This window comes from Theropithecus gelada, chromosome 12 (assembly GCF_003255815.1).
Source record: "Theropithecus gelada isolate Dixy chromosome 12, Tgel_1.0, whole genome shotgun sequence".
Classification (NCBI taxonomy): domain Eukaryota; kingdom Metazoa; phylum Chordata; class Mammalia; order Primates; family Cercopithecidae; genus Theropithecus; species Theropithecus gelada.
The window spans coordinates 77,237,109-77,251,020 of record NC_037680.1 but is presented as its reverse complement, the minus strand read 5'-3'; the positions used below and the strand labels follow the sequence as shown (position 1 = coordinate 77,251,020).

General features: G+C 39.9%; 1 protein-coding gene across 1 annotated transcript in view; it reads right to left on the bottom strand.

Moving 5' to 3' along the window:
• Window positions 1-13,912, bottom strand: part of LOC112636356 (aldehyde oxidase 4-like) — a 70,348-nt gene that overhangs the window by 37,664 nt on the left and 18,772 nt on the right. Inside the window, 8 exon segments of the mRNA XM_025404995.1 lie at window positions 547-731; window positions 3,071-3,180; window positions 4,583-4,676; window positions 6,560-6,711; window positions 9,443-9,535; window positions 9,792-9,936; window positions 12,663-12,743; window positions 13,340-13,423. Of these exon segments, the coding sequence (XP_025260780.1) occupies window positions 547-731; window positions 3,071-3,180; window positions 4,583-4,676; window positions 6,560-6,711; window positions 9,443-9,535; window positions 9,792-9,936; window positions 12,663-12,743; window positions 13,340-13,423 (944 nt within the window).

Genomic DNA, 13,912 nt, shown 5'->3' with positions numbered 1-13,912 from the left:
TTTCTATATACATTTTTTGGAAGCATGAAGTTATTTTTGTATCTGAGAAAAAACTCACATTAAGTTCTAATTGTTAACAATGAGTGGATAGAAAGTATTATAGAAGCACCAGTTGGAAACATTTTTAAAAATTACTTTTCAAATGTTAGCGATAATGAGAGCGACAGGAGGGAGGCCATTTAACCTTTTAAACATTTCATCTTTTTCAAATGTGGCTTAAGGACATTTTCAGATGTCTTAGGACACAGTATTGGAGACTTACTATACAGGCTAATTAAAAGTGAAAATTTAAAGATAATATCTACTCAAACTAAGTAATTTGTGCATTAATCGCATTGCAGAAACCTGTAATAAAAGAATCATTGTACCTTAAAAAGGGCGGCTTTTGGGTGGCTTATACTTTATACTTTTCTTCAGTGCTTAAATTTTCTAAATGATTGTATGTATTTTTATCATCAGAAAAAATTCCCCAAGTGCTAGTTTCATTAAAAAAAAATCTAAACTAGAAAGGCCTGAGTATCATGCCCCAGATGCACTATGATATACCTCCCAATGAGCTGCTTGCAGGTTTGGCTTGCAGAGACAGTGGTGGGGCCCACACTTCCATAGAACATTTGAAGTTCCTTGATTGTGTTTGTACCGTCTTCAAACTTCACGCTCATCCCAGCATTGACAATGGCAAATGCGTTCTCCTGACGCTGGGCCATCCGGAGTCCAAACACAAAGTGCCACTGGAGATAGGAAAACACTCAGAACATTTAGTGCTTACTCCACAGTCTGCCATACAGCAACACCTTCGATGAGTGGATCTCTAGGCACTGTGACTGACTATAGTCGACATATATGCCGTATATGGGTACTGTCCGATGTGGCTCATATATATTAATACTTAGTCCTTACAACAAGTCTGCTCATTTCCAATTTATGATGAGGAAACTGAGATGTTAAGTAGCTTGCACAAGGTCACACAGCAAGTGGCAGAACTGGGGTTCCAAGCCAAGCAGCCTGACTCCAGAGTCTACGCTTACTGGCTAAGCTTTGTGCCTTTCAACTCTGAATGGTCACATGTGGCCTCAGGCAAGTGACGGAAAAAACTGGCTCTTTTCTTTAAAGTGAGAAGGCTGGGTTAGATCAGCTGGTGCCTTAGGGGCTGCTGAGTTGAATGAGGGGAAGATCGGCAGATAGGATGGCTCTTAGATAGAACTACCACAGCTTCAGTTTCATCTGTTTTAGTTTGCTGTTCTATGTAAATTTCATTAGAATAAAGAGTTGTATTGTTAAAAAAAAAAAAAAAGAAAAGAAAAAGCTTGAAAACCACTGGACTACTGGTCTCCCCAGTTCTTTCTAGGGGTAGGCCTGTCATTCTTGGTTGAATCTCATGACTAGAGTGGAACATTGGAGCCATGAAGTGGGAAAGCCTCTTTGTGTGGCCAGCATCTTGGCGGGCGTGGGGGAGATATTAAATCCTACCACCATGGACCTTGTCAAGGATAAAACATTTCTGTCATACAAAACACTGGTGACAGAGAAGTGTTTGAGACACGCTGATCATATTTACTCTGCTCTACTGATGTATGGAGACTTTCCTCTCCATTCCTGCTGCCACTGCCCTCACCACCATCTCCCGATTTATTGCCGGAAGTGCCGCATCAGCCTCCTAGTTGGTCATTCAGTCTTTAGTCTCTCCCCAATCTGATTTATCTTTTAACTTTCTACTCCATTTATGTTCTTAAAATACCACTTTCATTTAATTTTTACTTTGCTTTAAAGCCTTCAGAGGCGGCCATCTGCTAGAACACATACAAACTCCTTGATGGAGCAATGGATGTGTTTAGTAATGGAGCCCAGCTTCCCTTTCAATCTCACTCATGGGCTGCTCCAGCCCCATGCCCCACTCCCTGGCCTCCCAAGCTGCCATCCCCAACCCCCAGGCTCTCCTCCCTTCTCTCCACTGATTCAAAGGCTACCATCTTCTATGCTTCACCCCCATCACCCTTCTTCCCCTTTCCTCCCTTTAGGCTCTTCCCCTCACCGAGCTACTCTGAGTGGCTTGCTGTCCACTCATTTCCTGTCTGAGGGTATTAGTTATTTCCTACTTCAAGCTCTTCCTGTTAGATTTACCGATCTTCAAGGACAGGACCCCTTCTGTACCCTTAGTGTCTTCTGGGTTTACCACACTGTGCCTGGGATATAGATTGGTAGGTGGTTAATAAGTAAATAATTTTATTTAAACTATTTGGTTAATAAATGTTGATTGACTTGGAGGTAATTTTATGATAATGAACTTTCAGCCAGAAACTTGCTGTAGATGATGTTGACTGGATTTACTTAATCTTGGGTAAGATGCATATTTACCTGAGACCGAAAATTCAAGTCACATGAAAGGTTCTCCTTTTGCAAGGCCAGTGTGCCCTTTAGGTAATATAATCTTATAGGACCACTGCCACTGTGCCCTTTAGGTAGACTGGCTTTGCAAAAGGAGAATCTTTCATGGGAGATAGAGCCTAGGATACTTTTAGGGGCCCAGGGAGATGTTTTACTTTTAATTTACTGCAGACTACTAGATGGGGTAGGGAGGGAGGGGGGCATGAGTTGAAAAACTACCAATTGGGTAATATGTTCACTATCTGGGTGATGGAGTCTGCATCCCAAACCTCAGCCTCTCGCAACATACTCATGTAACAAACCCGCACCTGTAGCTCCTATATCTAAAGTAAAAGTAGAAATTTAAAACATCTTTTAAAATAAAAAATATATATATAAGACACTGAACATAGCTTGGATTTATTTTGTTACAATCATTTTTATATATAGATATAGCTATACAGGCATACAGTTTATTTTTTATGGAGGAAGAGATTCAAAAAGGCAAAAGTGCCTAGGGTCCATAAAAGTCATAATGTGGCCCTGATATGAAAGCAAATCAAATGGTCATTTGGAAATTTGCCCCTCCCTGTGTGGCAGCCCAGAAAATCTCCCTAGAGCATCGTCCTGGAAGCCTGTCTGCAGGCTCATTGCACAGGTCAGCGGGGCTTCCTTCGGGCTGGGCAGTGAGTCAGGGAACCCTCACCTGAGTGGAGTAGGGAATATAAACAGATGACACAATCTCTTCTGATTTCAAGTCCGCCTCAGGTGATCTCTCAAGGAAAGGACCACTTAAAGGAATCTGCCGTTGTCCTTCTGTTTGAGAAAATCACCCTTGGTTAGGATGTGCTTATCAAATTGGAGAATATGTTGCCAGTGACAGATGTGATGTGTGGTGGAAAGAGGGTGCAGGCTGGGATCCATATCTGGTTCTAGCTCCAGCTCCGAAGCTGGGCCTCCTTTGGCAAGTCATGGAAACTTTGGGGTTCTCAGCTTCAGAGTGGCAGGGTTGGTCAGATAAGCTGCAAAGTCATTTCTGGTTCTTACAGAACATTATATGCTACTCATAAAATTTGACCTGGAAGAGCTTTAAAGCTATTTGGAAACAACCTAGTACAATATATACATTTCACAAATGAGAACACTGAGTTCCAGAGAGGTTGAGTGACCTTTGCAAAGTACCAGAGGTGGGACTGGTGGCAGAGATGGGATTCCTGATAGTCATGAGACATTTAGTGGGGATACATTCTGAGAAATGGTGTAGTTAGGTGATTATGTTGTGTGAATATCATAGAATGTACTTACATAAACCTAGATGGTGTAGCGTACTGCCTACCATACCATCTAGGTTTGTGTAGCAATAGCTACAACGAGGCTACAGGGTGTAGCTATTGCTCCTAGGCTACAAACCTGCACAGCATGTTACTGTGGTGAATACTGTAGGCAATCACAATGTAATGGTAAATATTTGTGTATTTAAACATATCTAAACACACAGAAAAGTACTGCAAAAATATGATGTTATTAATGTAATCTTACGGAACCACCGTCATGTATGTGGTCTGTTTTTGGCTAAAAAATTTTTATACATGATTGTGTGTGTGTGTGTGTGAATATACATACATATATATGTGTGTGTGTATATATATATATTTAAAACAGCTTACCATACTGTTTTATGATCCATACTTTTTAAATGTAATTTTAATCAAGAAGATATCTTACATTAATAGCCCTATGAATAATATGCATTTATTTTTATTTCTTTAAGTTTAAATCATTTTCTTTCCACAAAGCTCATGGCGTCTTTGAATAAAGAGAGGAGGAATAAGTAATATGCCCCACAAACTTGATTTTGTTTAAAACAAAAAGTGCTATAGGAAAAATGGCCATCTTTATGAATCTCTGCAATAACATATGGCATAAACCTTTAAAGCCACAGAGATACTTCTCATTAATTTTTCTTCACCTGCTTTGATACTGCAATTTAGATTGATCATAAATGTGGCCAAATATTTAAGAGAAATTGTCTACACATAGAACAGCCGGAGAGCAGGATAATTGGTCACAGTTTCACCCTTAGGTTTGAGGTAATGTAAACATAGCCTATGAATCTAAATTAGAAGTACTTGGGTCCCTAATTAATGGTTTACAGCAGGAGCTATATAACTGATAGTGATGAGCACAGAAAAAAAATGCTTAAAGCTTGGTCTCTTACCTTTAGATATCAGATTGATGGCAGCATTTCCTGCTGCTAAAATGGGGTTTAGGTCAGAAAAATTAGGCCGGCTCACCACATGTCCTCCTAAAGTCTAAATAAAAAAAAAGATGGCATTTTAAAAGCTATACTTAGTTATTAGACAAATACGGAATTATCTATACAGGGTTCTTGTGTAAGTTTTTAATTCTCTCGCTCTTTTTTTTTTGCTTCATTGAAAGAGCTGGCAGAGTTTGGGGGCAGTTAAATAGATAGATAATATATTGTGCAAGATTCCCATTCCTGACTCCATCCAAACTGACAGCTTGAGAAAATATTCCTCTTCCATGTGCAATGAAGAGAAACATTTCTTTGAGAACTGACCCTGGTATGCATTTGTCTTTGTTTAGAAGCCTTCCTTGATAGGTATGTTTACTTATGAGGATAGACAAAAAGGGAATTTAGGGGCTGGTGCCTGCAGGTTAGGGAGAAGAAGGGGTATAGTTAAAGGGAAGAAAGTGTGCACCAATATGCGGTAGGTAGAGAGACTGGAGCCTGGGGAAACCTAAAGAACCAGAACAGGAGCATCGCATTCAAAATGCCTGTGGCGCTGCTGGGGAGTACAGGCTGCTTTGCTGCCGTAAGCCTCAGTAAAGGCTGCTTCATACACAGCCTCGAACAGTGGGCCTTTGAAAGTTGATGTTGAGAGGAGCAACGTGCTTCAGAAAAGGGACAGAAGATGCAGAAGGTGAAAACACATGGTGGGTTTTGAGAATCAGCCGAAGGGCCAGAGGAAATCAGGAGACAGGAAGTATCTCCTGGCCCTATTAAATCCTGCTGAACTGCCCGTCATATGTGAAATGAGGAATGATTCAAACTAATCATTTTAAAGTCTTAAATGGTAAGAAAACTCCATAAAGCTAAACAACTGGGGGATATCCAAGAATGGACATGTGGGATACACATGTTTAGAAATTCACCTTGGTGCAAAGGCCTAAGAGGAGAACCAGCCATACAAGAGTATTTTGGAAATGCAGGCTTGTGTTTACTATACCTTGGATAAGACATGTTTCATGGAATTTTAGAGCTGGACATAGAGATAGTCTATTTGGTTGAATCTTAGAGATAGTCTATTTGGTTAAATAGAGACCTTAGAAATCGTCTATTTGGACCTTAGAGATAGTCTATTTGGTTAAATAGAGACCTTAGACATTGTCTATTTGGTTAAATAGAGACCTTAGAGATTGTCTATTTGGTTAAATAGAGACCTTAGAGATTGTCTATTTGGTTAAATAGAGACCTTAGAGATTGTCTATTTGGACCTTAGAGATAGTCTATTTGGGTGAATCTTAATTTTTGGTGTGACTTTTTTTATCTTAAATTTTGGTGTGATGTTTTTTGTCTATAGTTTTTATTTTTATTTAAAAATTTTAGATTGACAATAATTATATATATTTATGGGGTGCAATGTGCCGTTATGATTTATGTATACACAGTGGAACGATTAGATCAAGCTAATTAAAGTATCACCTCATGTATTCATCATTTCTTTGTGGTGAGAATATTTAAAATCTACTCTTGTAACAATTTTGAAATATACGTTATTACTAATTATAATCATCATGTTGGGCAACAGATCACTAAAGCTTATTTCTCCTGTCTAACTGAAATTCTGTGCCCCTTGACTGACATCTCCCCTACACTGGGCCTTAATTTTTCAAATGAAGAAACAGCAGCTTACAGAGGTCAAGCGGCTTCTCCAGAATCTTGTGGCTCCAGCACCATAATTTTGCTGTACCATATGTTACTCACTTTGCACACACACATACACACTCAACGTGATGCCTTCATCTTGGGCATATGCATGCTCATACTCATATTGTACAGACTTGTTCAACATTGACTTGACATTCCTCTTCAGAGGAATGTTTGTTAAACTGAACAGAACTGTATGACTGTCTATAACCGTGACTTATCTCATAGAACAACAGAACATACGGCCATATTCCTAATCTGGGCTCCTGCAAGTGTCCTCAGATGCTTCAGCAGAGCTCGATGGGTCTTAGTCTTCTCCTTCGGTTGCTCCGAAACAATAAAATGTAAGGCATCATTCAACTGGGCTAGGCTGTATCCCGCACCGATTGTCACCCCTGAAAACACGGTAGTGAGATGTCAGCTTAAAGGAACTGTAACCAGAAGGGGTTGCATGTAAATGGTCTTTTAAATATATCTCCTCTTTTCCTATTTGCTTAGAATGACAAGACCCAAAGATAATTAAAGATATTTCTAGCAGCTTGCTTTATTCCCAAATATTTAGTACCAAATCCTTTTCCCCAGTCATGTATACAGTCATGTATGCCATACATTTTAGCACATATCAACCACAGATATCTGAAATTTATTACTTTCTTTATTTCCAATTTAGATTTCCTGAATAAATTGATCCAATATGAAAATTCCTGCCATGGTCCTACAAGATGTTTTAAAGATCACCAAGCCTAAGTGGGAACTGACCTGCACAACATGTGTGGCCCATCAGCCCATCTTCCCCAGCCATCTCTTCCTATTGCTCTCTTATCAAAAAGATGACAATAATAGATACCTTCCTGTGCCTTGGGTCAGAGTTTTGTTTGTGGGTGTGCTTACAGAGTATGATTTGAGTAGTGATGTCATCTACTCCATGTATTCTCAATGGGGGCAGTACTGTTGCCAAGCTGGAGTGCAGTGGGACGATCACAACTCACTGCAACCTTCAACTACCAGGCTTAAGCAATCCTCCTGGTATAGCTGGGAGTATAGATGCAAGCCAGGCTTGGCTAATTTTTACATTTTTTTGTAAAGACGGGGTCTCACTATGTTTCCCAGTCTGGTCTAAAACTCATGCGCACAAGTAATCCACCTATCTCAGTCTCCCAAAGTGTTGGGATTACAGGCATAAGCCACCGTGCCCAGCCCAAAATCTCACTCTTCTTATGTATAAAGCACCTATTTGCATTCAACACCCTTGACATAACTAACTCCGTCTTAGAAGAAGACTCCATTTTGTATTTCATAAAGCACTTTGCCAACAAGGATAAGATGTTTTGTTTAGTGAACAAATAAAAAAATAAAGACTACGTCCAACCAGATAAGGACACAAACAAGCACACTCTTCCACTATCCGTTCTTGCCAGAACACTCTGTGACTATAAAAGATTTGGCTTTCAGTAGCTTGAAATGGCAGTTTTAACTGACATCAGCTTGCAGTCACTCACCATAAAAACTCAGCGTCTGCCCTGAAGGCACCTCAGACTGTTTCCTGCACGACCAACGGGCTGCCCAGCCCAGAGAATGACTCCTTTTGTTTTCTTCCCTCCCCCTGCACTGGTTCATTAGCCCTTTCTTCCATCTTTTTCCTCTTGATGCTAAATGTTACTTCACTGTGGAATGTTTAACTTACAACATCTACATATAGACTAAGTGTATTATTTTGTATGGTTTGCAATATTGACTGTCTTGTGGAGTGGCTTGAGCCTGTGTGCCCACAGCTCTGACTACTGAGTGAACGGCAGGTACTAAGGAGAACTGCCTCCTTGGGAATTCCGTGTAGCTAGTGGCTTTTATGATTGAAATAGCACCAATAAAAGCCTGACTCTGTGGAAAGACACAAATATGCATGGACCTGGCTACCTGTAACCTAAGGACATGTACATAAACAGATACACAGTTTACCTGTGGTATTAAAATTTCAGGGAGGGAAGATTCAGGAAACAAAGCCTATCGCTCCTTACAGGGGTGACAATGAAGAAAAGGTTGAGAAACGCTGATCTAGTTGTACAGGCTCCACCTCCCCTGTCCTTCTAAAAATAACGAAACCTAAAATGACTAAATACATTTATTTAAAACAACTTTAAAAATAGCTAAAAATAACTAAATACCCCCCACACCATCCTCCCAACCCTCTCCCATACCTGGCTGGCCTCCCCTTGCTCTGTCTCTTCCTATGAGTCTGTTAATACAGACTTTCTAATGGGTAAAAAAATGAACAAGCGGACTGACTGCAGCTTGGCAGGTCAGAGGGGATAGCAAGACATTATCCACTTGATTTCCATTTTCTCATTGAGAGAGCCCTGTTTTATTGGAGTTTTAGCTCCTATAGCCTGTTCTCCATTTAAAGGTTTAGTGTGGGTAGCAGATGGTGGGATATGTTTTTCAGACAGCCTTATTCAGTGCATGGTGTGGAAGGAGTGAGGGGACCTGGGATTTAGTCCTGACTTGGCCATACGTTAGCTGTGTGATGCTGGGGGAAGCTACCTAAGCCCTTTGATTCTGTATCTTTGGTAGGATAATGGAAATACCAAGGCTACTTGCTTTGTCCATGTCCCAGGGTTATCATGAGGATCAAGACATAAGAGATATGAAACCACTTGGTAAGCTGTGAAAAGAGTGTAAAAATAAATAAGGCTGTTGTTCACAGTTATATTTCAAATCTTGTGGCCCAGACTTTTTGTGTGTGAGTGTGTGAGTGAGTATGTGTAGGTGTGGGAATAGCTTTGACAAATTTGTGAATGAGGGAGTAATGTGTGGCAAGAACCTTTGCTACTGGCTAGCAAATGTCTTCAATTTTCTTATTTGTTCAACCCCTCGACACCTGGCTGAGCTATGTGGCGTCTTCCCACCACTGTGGCTCCTATGACATATAGTACTCAGTGATGCAGCTGAATGGGTCAGTTTGGAAAAGATCATAGAGGACACAGAGTAGGTGCTCAATAAATAGCTTTGACTGAATAAATGAGGTCAGATATTCTATGAATTGCTCAAATTTGCCCAATGCATGTAATCCATTACCAACAGCCCACCAACACCAAAGATTACATCTTATTTGAAAAAGAAGGTGCTTACCATCATCTGTGGTGTTCACAAAATGTAGTTCTGGAAGCCCAAGTGGAAATATAAAAACTGGATGGGATTCATTTTTGAATTTAATGCTGGGTCCTGAAGGGAAAAGTATTTAAAGTAATTAGAAACGCTTGAAAAGGAAGACAATGGATGCCAATAGATGTCGTTTACTGATAAGCCAGAGGGCAAATTGTGACTTAAATGATTCATTTGCAAAAGAAGATCCAAAGCGTTATAAAGGACCATAAATATCATTAATAAAAATGAATTGCATTTATGAACAGTTTAAAAAGAAACACAAATATTTGGGCTACTTAGTCTAGACTGAAGAACATGGGTAACAACCACCTACCCAATTCTGTGTTTCCCATGACAAGTGGGGCTTTGGGGAAATTGGCTTTCAGCTCCAGAAGGTCGTTCAGGGTCGCAGGGGTGATCCATGTGGTTCTCTCCCCTTGGAAGGTTAGTCTTCTCTTGTTTGGATCTTTTGCCATTCTCTGTAGAGAAGCAAAGCCAATTTGTTTTCAAGTAAGGCTCTTGAACAACAAGCTGTGAGTGTATCTGCTGCTCTGGGCATCCAAGCAGGCTACTGGTCATTTTAGCTTTCTGAAGAATCTCAACTTCTAGGGATCAGGAAAGGGTGGTCTGTTTGAAATTACCCAGACTAATAAGATCTGTGTGGGTACCACTGAATAAGCATCATGACAGGTGTCTATTGATGACTGGATATAGAATAAACTCTGTCTGTGAAGTGAGCGTGTAAAGAGGAAGCAGCATGTTACCGTGAAAGTGGCTTAGTCAGGAGTTAAATCACAGGCTTCTGGTTCTGGTTCTACTCTAACAGTGACTAAGAGCGGGCTCATCTTTGGGGATTAGGGGGATTAGGTGTTTTTTTTTTTTTTTTTTTTTTTGTAGGACAAAACTGCTTATAGGCAAAATTAACCTTAAAAAAATCCTTTAATCTTTCACCAGGAATAGTGCAAATGGAATGTGTATATATATGTGTGTTGTGTGTGTGTATACATATATACATGTATACACACATATATACAAGTATACATATGTATATATACACATATATACATGTATACACACATATATACAAGTATACATATGTATATATACACATATATACATGTATAAGTATATACACATATATACATGTATAAGTATATACATATGTATATACATATGTGTATATATACATATATACATGTATAAGTATATACACATGTGTGTACATATGCACACATACATATTTAGATATGAAGGTACTTCATAAAGTTTGTCGAGAAATGGAATTAAAAAATAAAAATAATAAACTTTATTTCTCAACATAATCTCCATCACAAGACACTTTTGTAAGTGATGATACCAACCATTTAGTCCATCCCTCAAGAACTGAGGTTCTTGGAAATAATCATGTTAATGCAATCTGTTTACATTATTAATTGAAGAAAAATGGGTGCCTCTTACAGATTTTTTTTTTTAAGATTAGGAAACATAAAGAAATCAGAAGGAGCCAAATCAACACTGTAAGGGGGATATCTAACAACTTTCCTTCAAAACTCTCCCCACAATGTCCTTGTCTGATGAGAGGAATGAGCAGGAGCATTGCTGTGGTATAGAAGGGCTCTCCGGGGAAGTTTCCTGGGCATTTTCCTGCTAAAGCTTGACAAAAATGTGGTAGGAGGATGCAAAACACCCTCCTAATAAGCAGATGTTAGCATTCTTTGGCCCTCCAGAAAGTCAACAAGCAAAATGCCTTGAGCATCCCAAAAAACTGTTGCCGGGACCTTTGCTCTTGACTGATCCCCTTGTGCTTTGACTGGGCCACTTACACCTCTTGATAGCCATTGCTTTGATCAGGTTTTGTCTTTGGGATCATACTGGTAAAGCCACATTTCATTTCCTGCTACAATTCTTTGAGGAACTGCTTCAGGATCTTGATCCCACTGGTTTAAAATTTCCATTGAAAGTTCTGCTCTGGTCTGCAGCTGATCTGGGCTTAATGGTTTTGGTACCCATTGAGTGGAAAGTTTGCTCAACTTTAATTTTTCTGTCAGGATTGTGTAAACTGGGTTATCTATGGTGTTGTCCATGTGAGATGGCTATGGTGTTGGCCATGTGAGGTGTCTATGGTGTTGGCTATTGTTTGTGCTGTTAACTACCAGTCCTCTTCAATTAGGGCATGGACAAGATGAATTTTTTCTTTGAAAATTGATGTGGGTGGTGTGCTGCTACAGCTTCAACATCATCTCGTCCTTTCTTAAAACAAGTTATCCATTTGTAAACTGTTGATTTATATGAGGGCATTGTCCTCATAAACTTTTTGTAAAGCATTGATGACTTCACCATTTTCCACCTAAGCGTCACCCTAAATTTGATGTTTGTTCTTGCTTCAGTTTTAGCAGAATTCATGTTACTTGGGCTCTTTTTAAACAGATATGATATTCTTTTTAGTGCCTCAGACTAGATCCTATTCAGCTGTGTTATAACAAGTTAGTAGGAGTTTACTTTGGTGAAAAAAATGTTGAAATCCATGTACAGTTTTTTCATAATATGAATTTTTCATGAACTTGTTGAAGACCCCTCATACATACACATGTATACATCTATATCTATATCTACAATTTAAAAATACTAGACTTACACCTGGGGTGTCCAAGTTCTCACACTATGCATGGTATATGGGGACTGAAACCTTCTGAGAAGCTAGTAGAATCCCATCTCTCATCGCATACTCTCTCCAAGGCATAGTCATGGAATGGAATGGTGGGCATACCACAGTACTTACATTATTTTTCTCTCCCTCTCTTTCCACTGAGTGGAAACCACAGAGGTTAATTGTATGAATAGTGTGATGCCATTATTCTAAGTATCATTTGATTTTTACTTCACCAACCTTCCAAAATGCCTGTAAGATATCTTACAGTGTCACTGTGTGACCTTAAGAAAGTCCCCTACACTTTAGCCTCAGGATCTTCAGCAGAGGGGTTGAACCAAAGCATCTCTGAGGTCCTGGCAGCGCCATTCTTCTAAGCGGCCAGCTTTAAAATATTTATAGGAGAACTGAACAAGCTTCTAAAAATAGGTTATTGCTCCATTGTCGCGTTGGACACACTTCCAAATTTTAATGTCTAAAACTGGGTAATTCTATAGTATAATACAAAAAGGCATATACAACACCATGTTATGAGACAACAAAAGTAAAGTATCTTACTATGAGTTCAGGAGGGAATATAGGCTACTGGGATGGATCCAAGGGCTGGAATTCGTCTTCATCGTACAGTTTGGTGCACATCTCAACAAAACAAAACAAAATACAAATGGAGCTTTAGAGTTACTGAGAGAGGTACAGGAACTGTGAGACTTCAGAGCAAGGGCCTCTACCTCTGATACCCCCAACACAAAACGGAGGAGCCAGAACCATAGGTCGTTCCTGAATGAAATTTTTTTCGCCCTCACAGGACCGTTGGTTGGTTTCCCCTGAAGATTAACTGGATTCTGATTTTCCTCCTCTGGTGCCAGGAATTGGCAAAGGTTTTAAACTCCTGTGCTGGGTCTCAGATATTTGTGGATTTCATCTGCCATAAGCATGAAAGTGCACCATTGCTTGGACCCTTAGTGCTTGTTGATTTGGGGGGTGTGTGGGGGAGTGACTGGCAAACTCAGATGAAGCCACAAAAAGTTGTATTGAAGGAAAACAGCTTTCTGTGGTGACTAGTCTTACGGGAGTCATGGGTTGGCCAATTTCGGGAGCTCTTTAAGATATTTATGCCTTGTATTCACTTAGTTTGTACTTTATTCACTGAAATGAATAGAAACCTTGAATGAATTTGGATTTATGTGGGTATTTCTCAGTCAATCCCAAGGGAGGTGGAAAAACCAGATACTTACTTTTCCCCATCTATTCACCAAAGACCCATCTTCTTGATCCATGCAACATTTTCCTGATTCTTTCAGCTCACAAACAGTTGATTCCTTAGGAGGTAAAGCAGTTTAAATAAAATTCATTGGTTGATTCTTTAAACACCTACTTGAGTACCTGATGGAGAAAGTAACAAGCTATACTGTCACTTAACAATTAGAAAAAATTATAGGGAATGTGCCACCAAGCTCATGATAGAGTCTTGTAAATGGTGTCACTCAAGTCTCGGGGGAAGACAAAAGGGGTTTGAGGTGGGTGGGTGGGGTCAGCCAGCTAAGGCTTCCTACTAGAAGTGAGATATATGGAATAGAGTTGTAATATGGTAACTAAAAAACCCAAACACTGAGTGCAGTGGCGTGCGCCTATAATTCCAGCAACCCAGGAGGCTGAGACAGGAGGATTACTTGAGCGTGGGAGTTTGAGGCTCTGGTGAGCTATGATCACGCCAGTCAATAGCCACTGTACTCCACCCTGGGTGACACAGCAAGGCCCCATCTCTAAAAAAAAGCTCCCAAAACCAATCCACCCCCAAAACCCAAAGA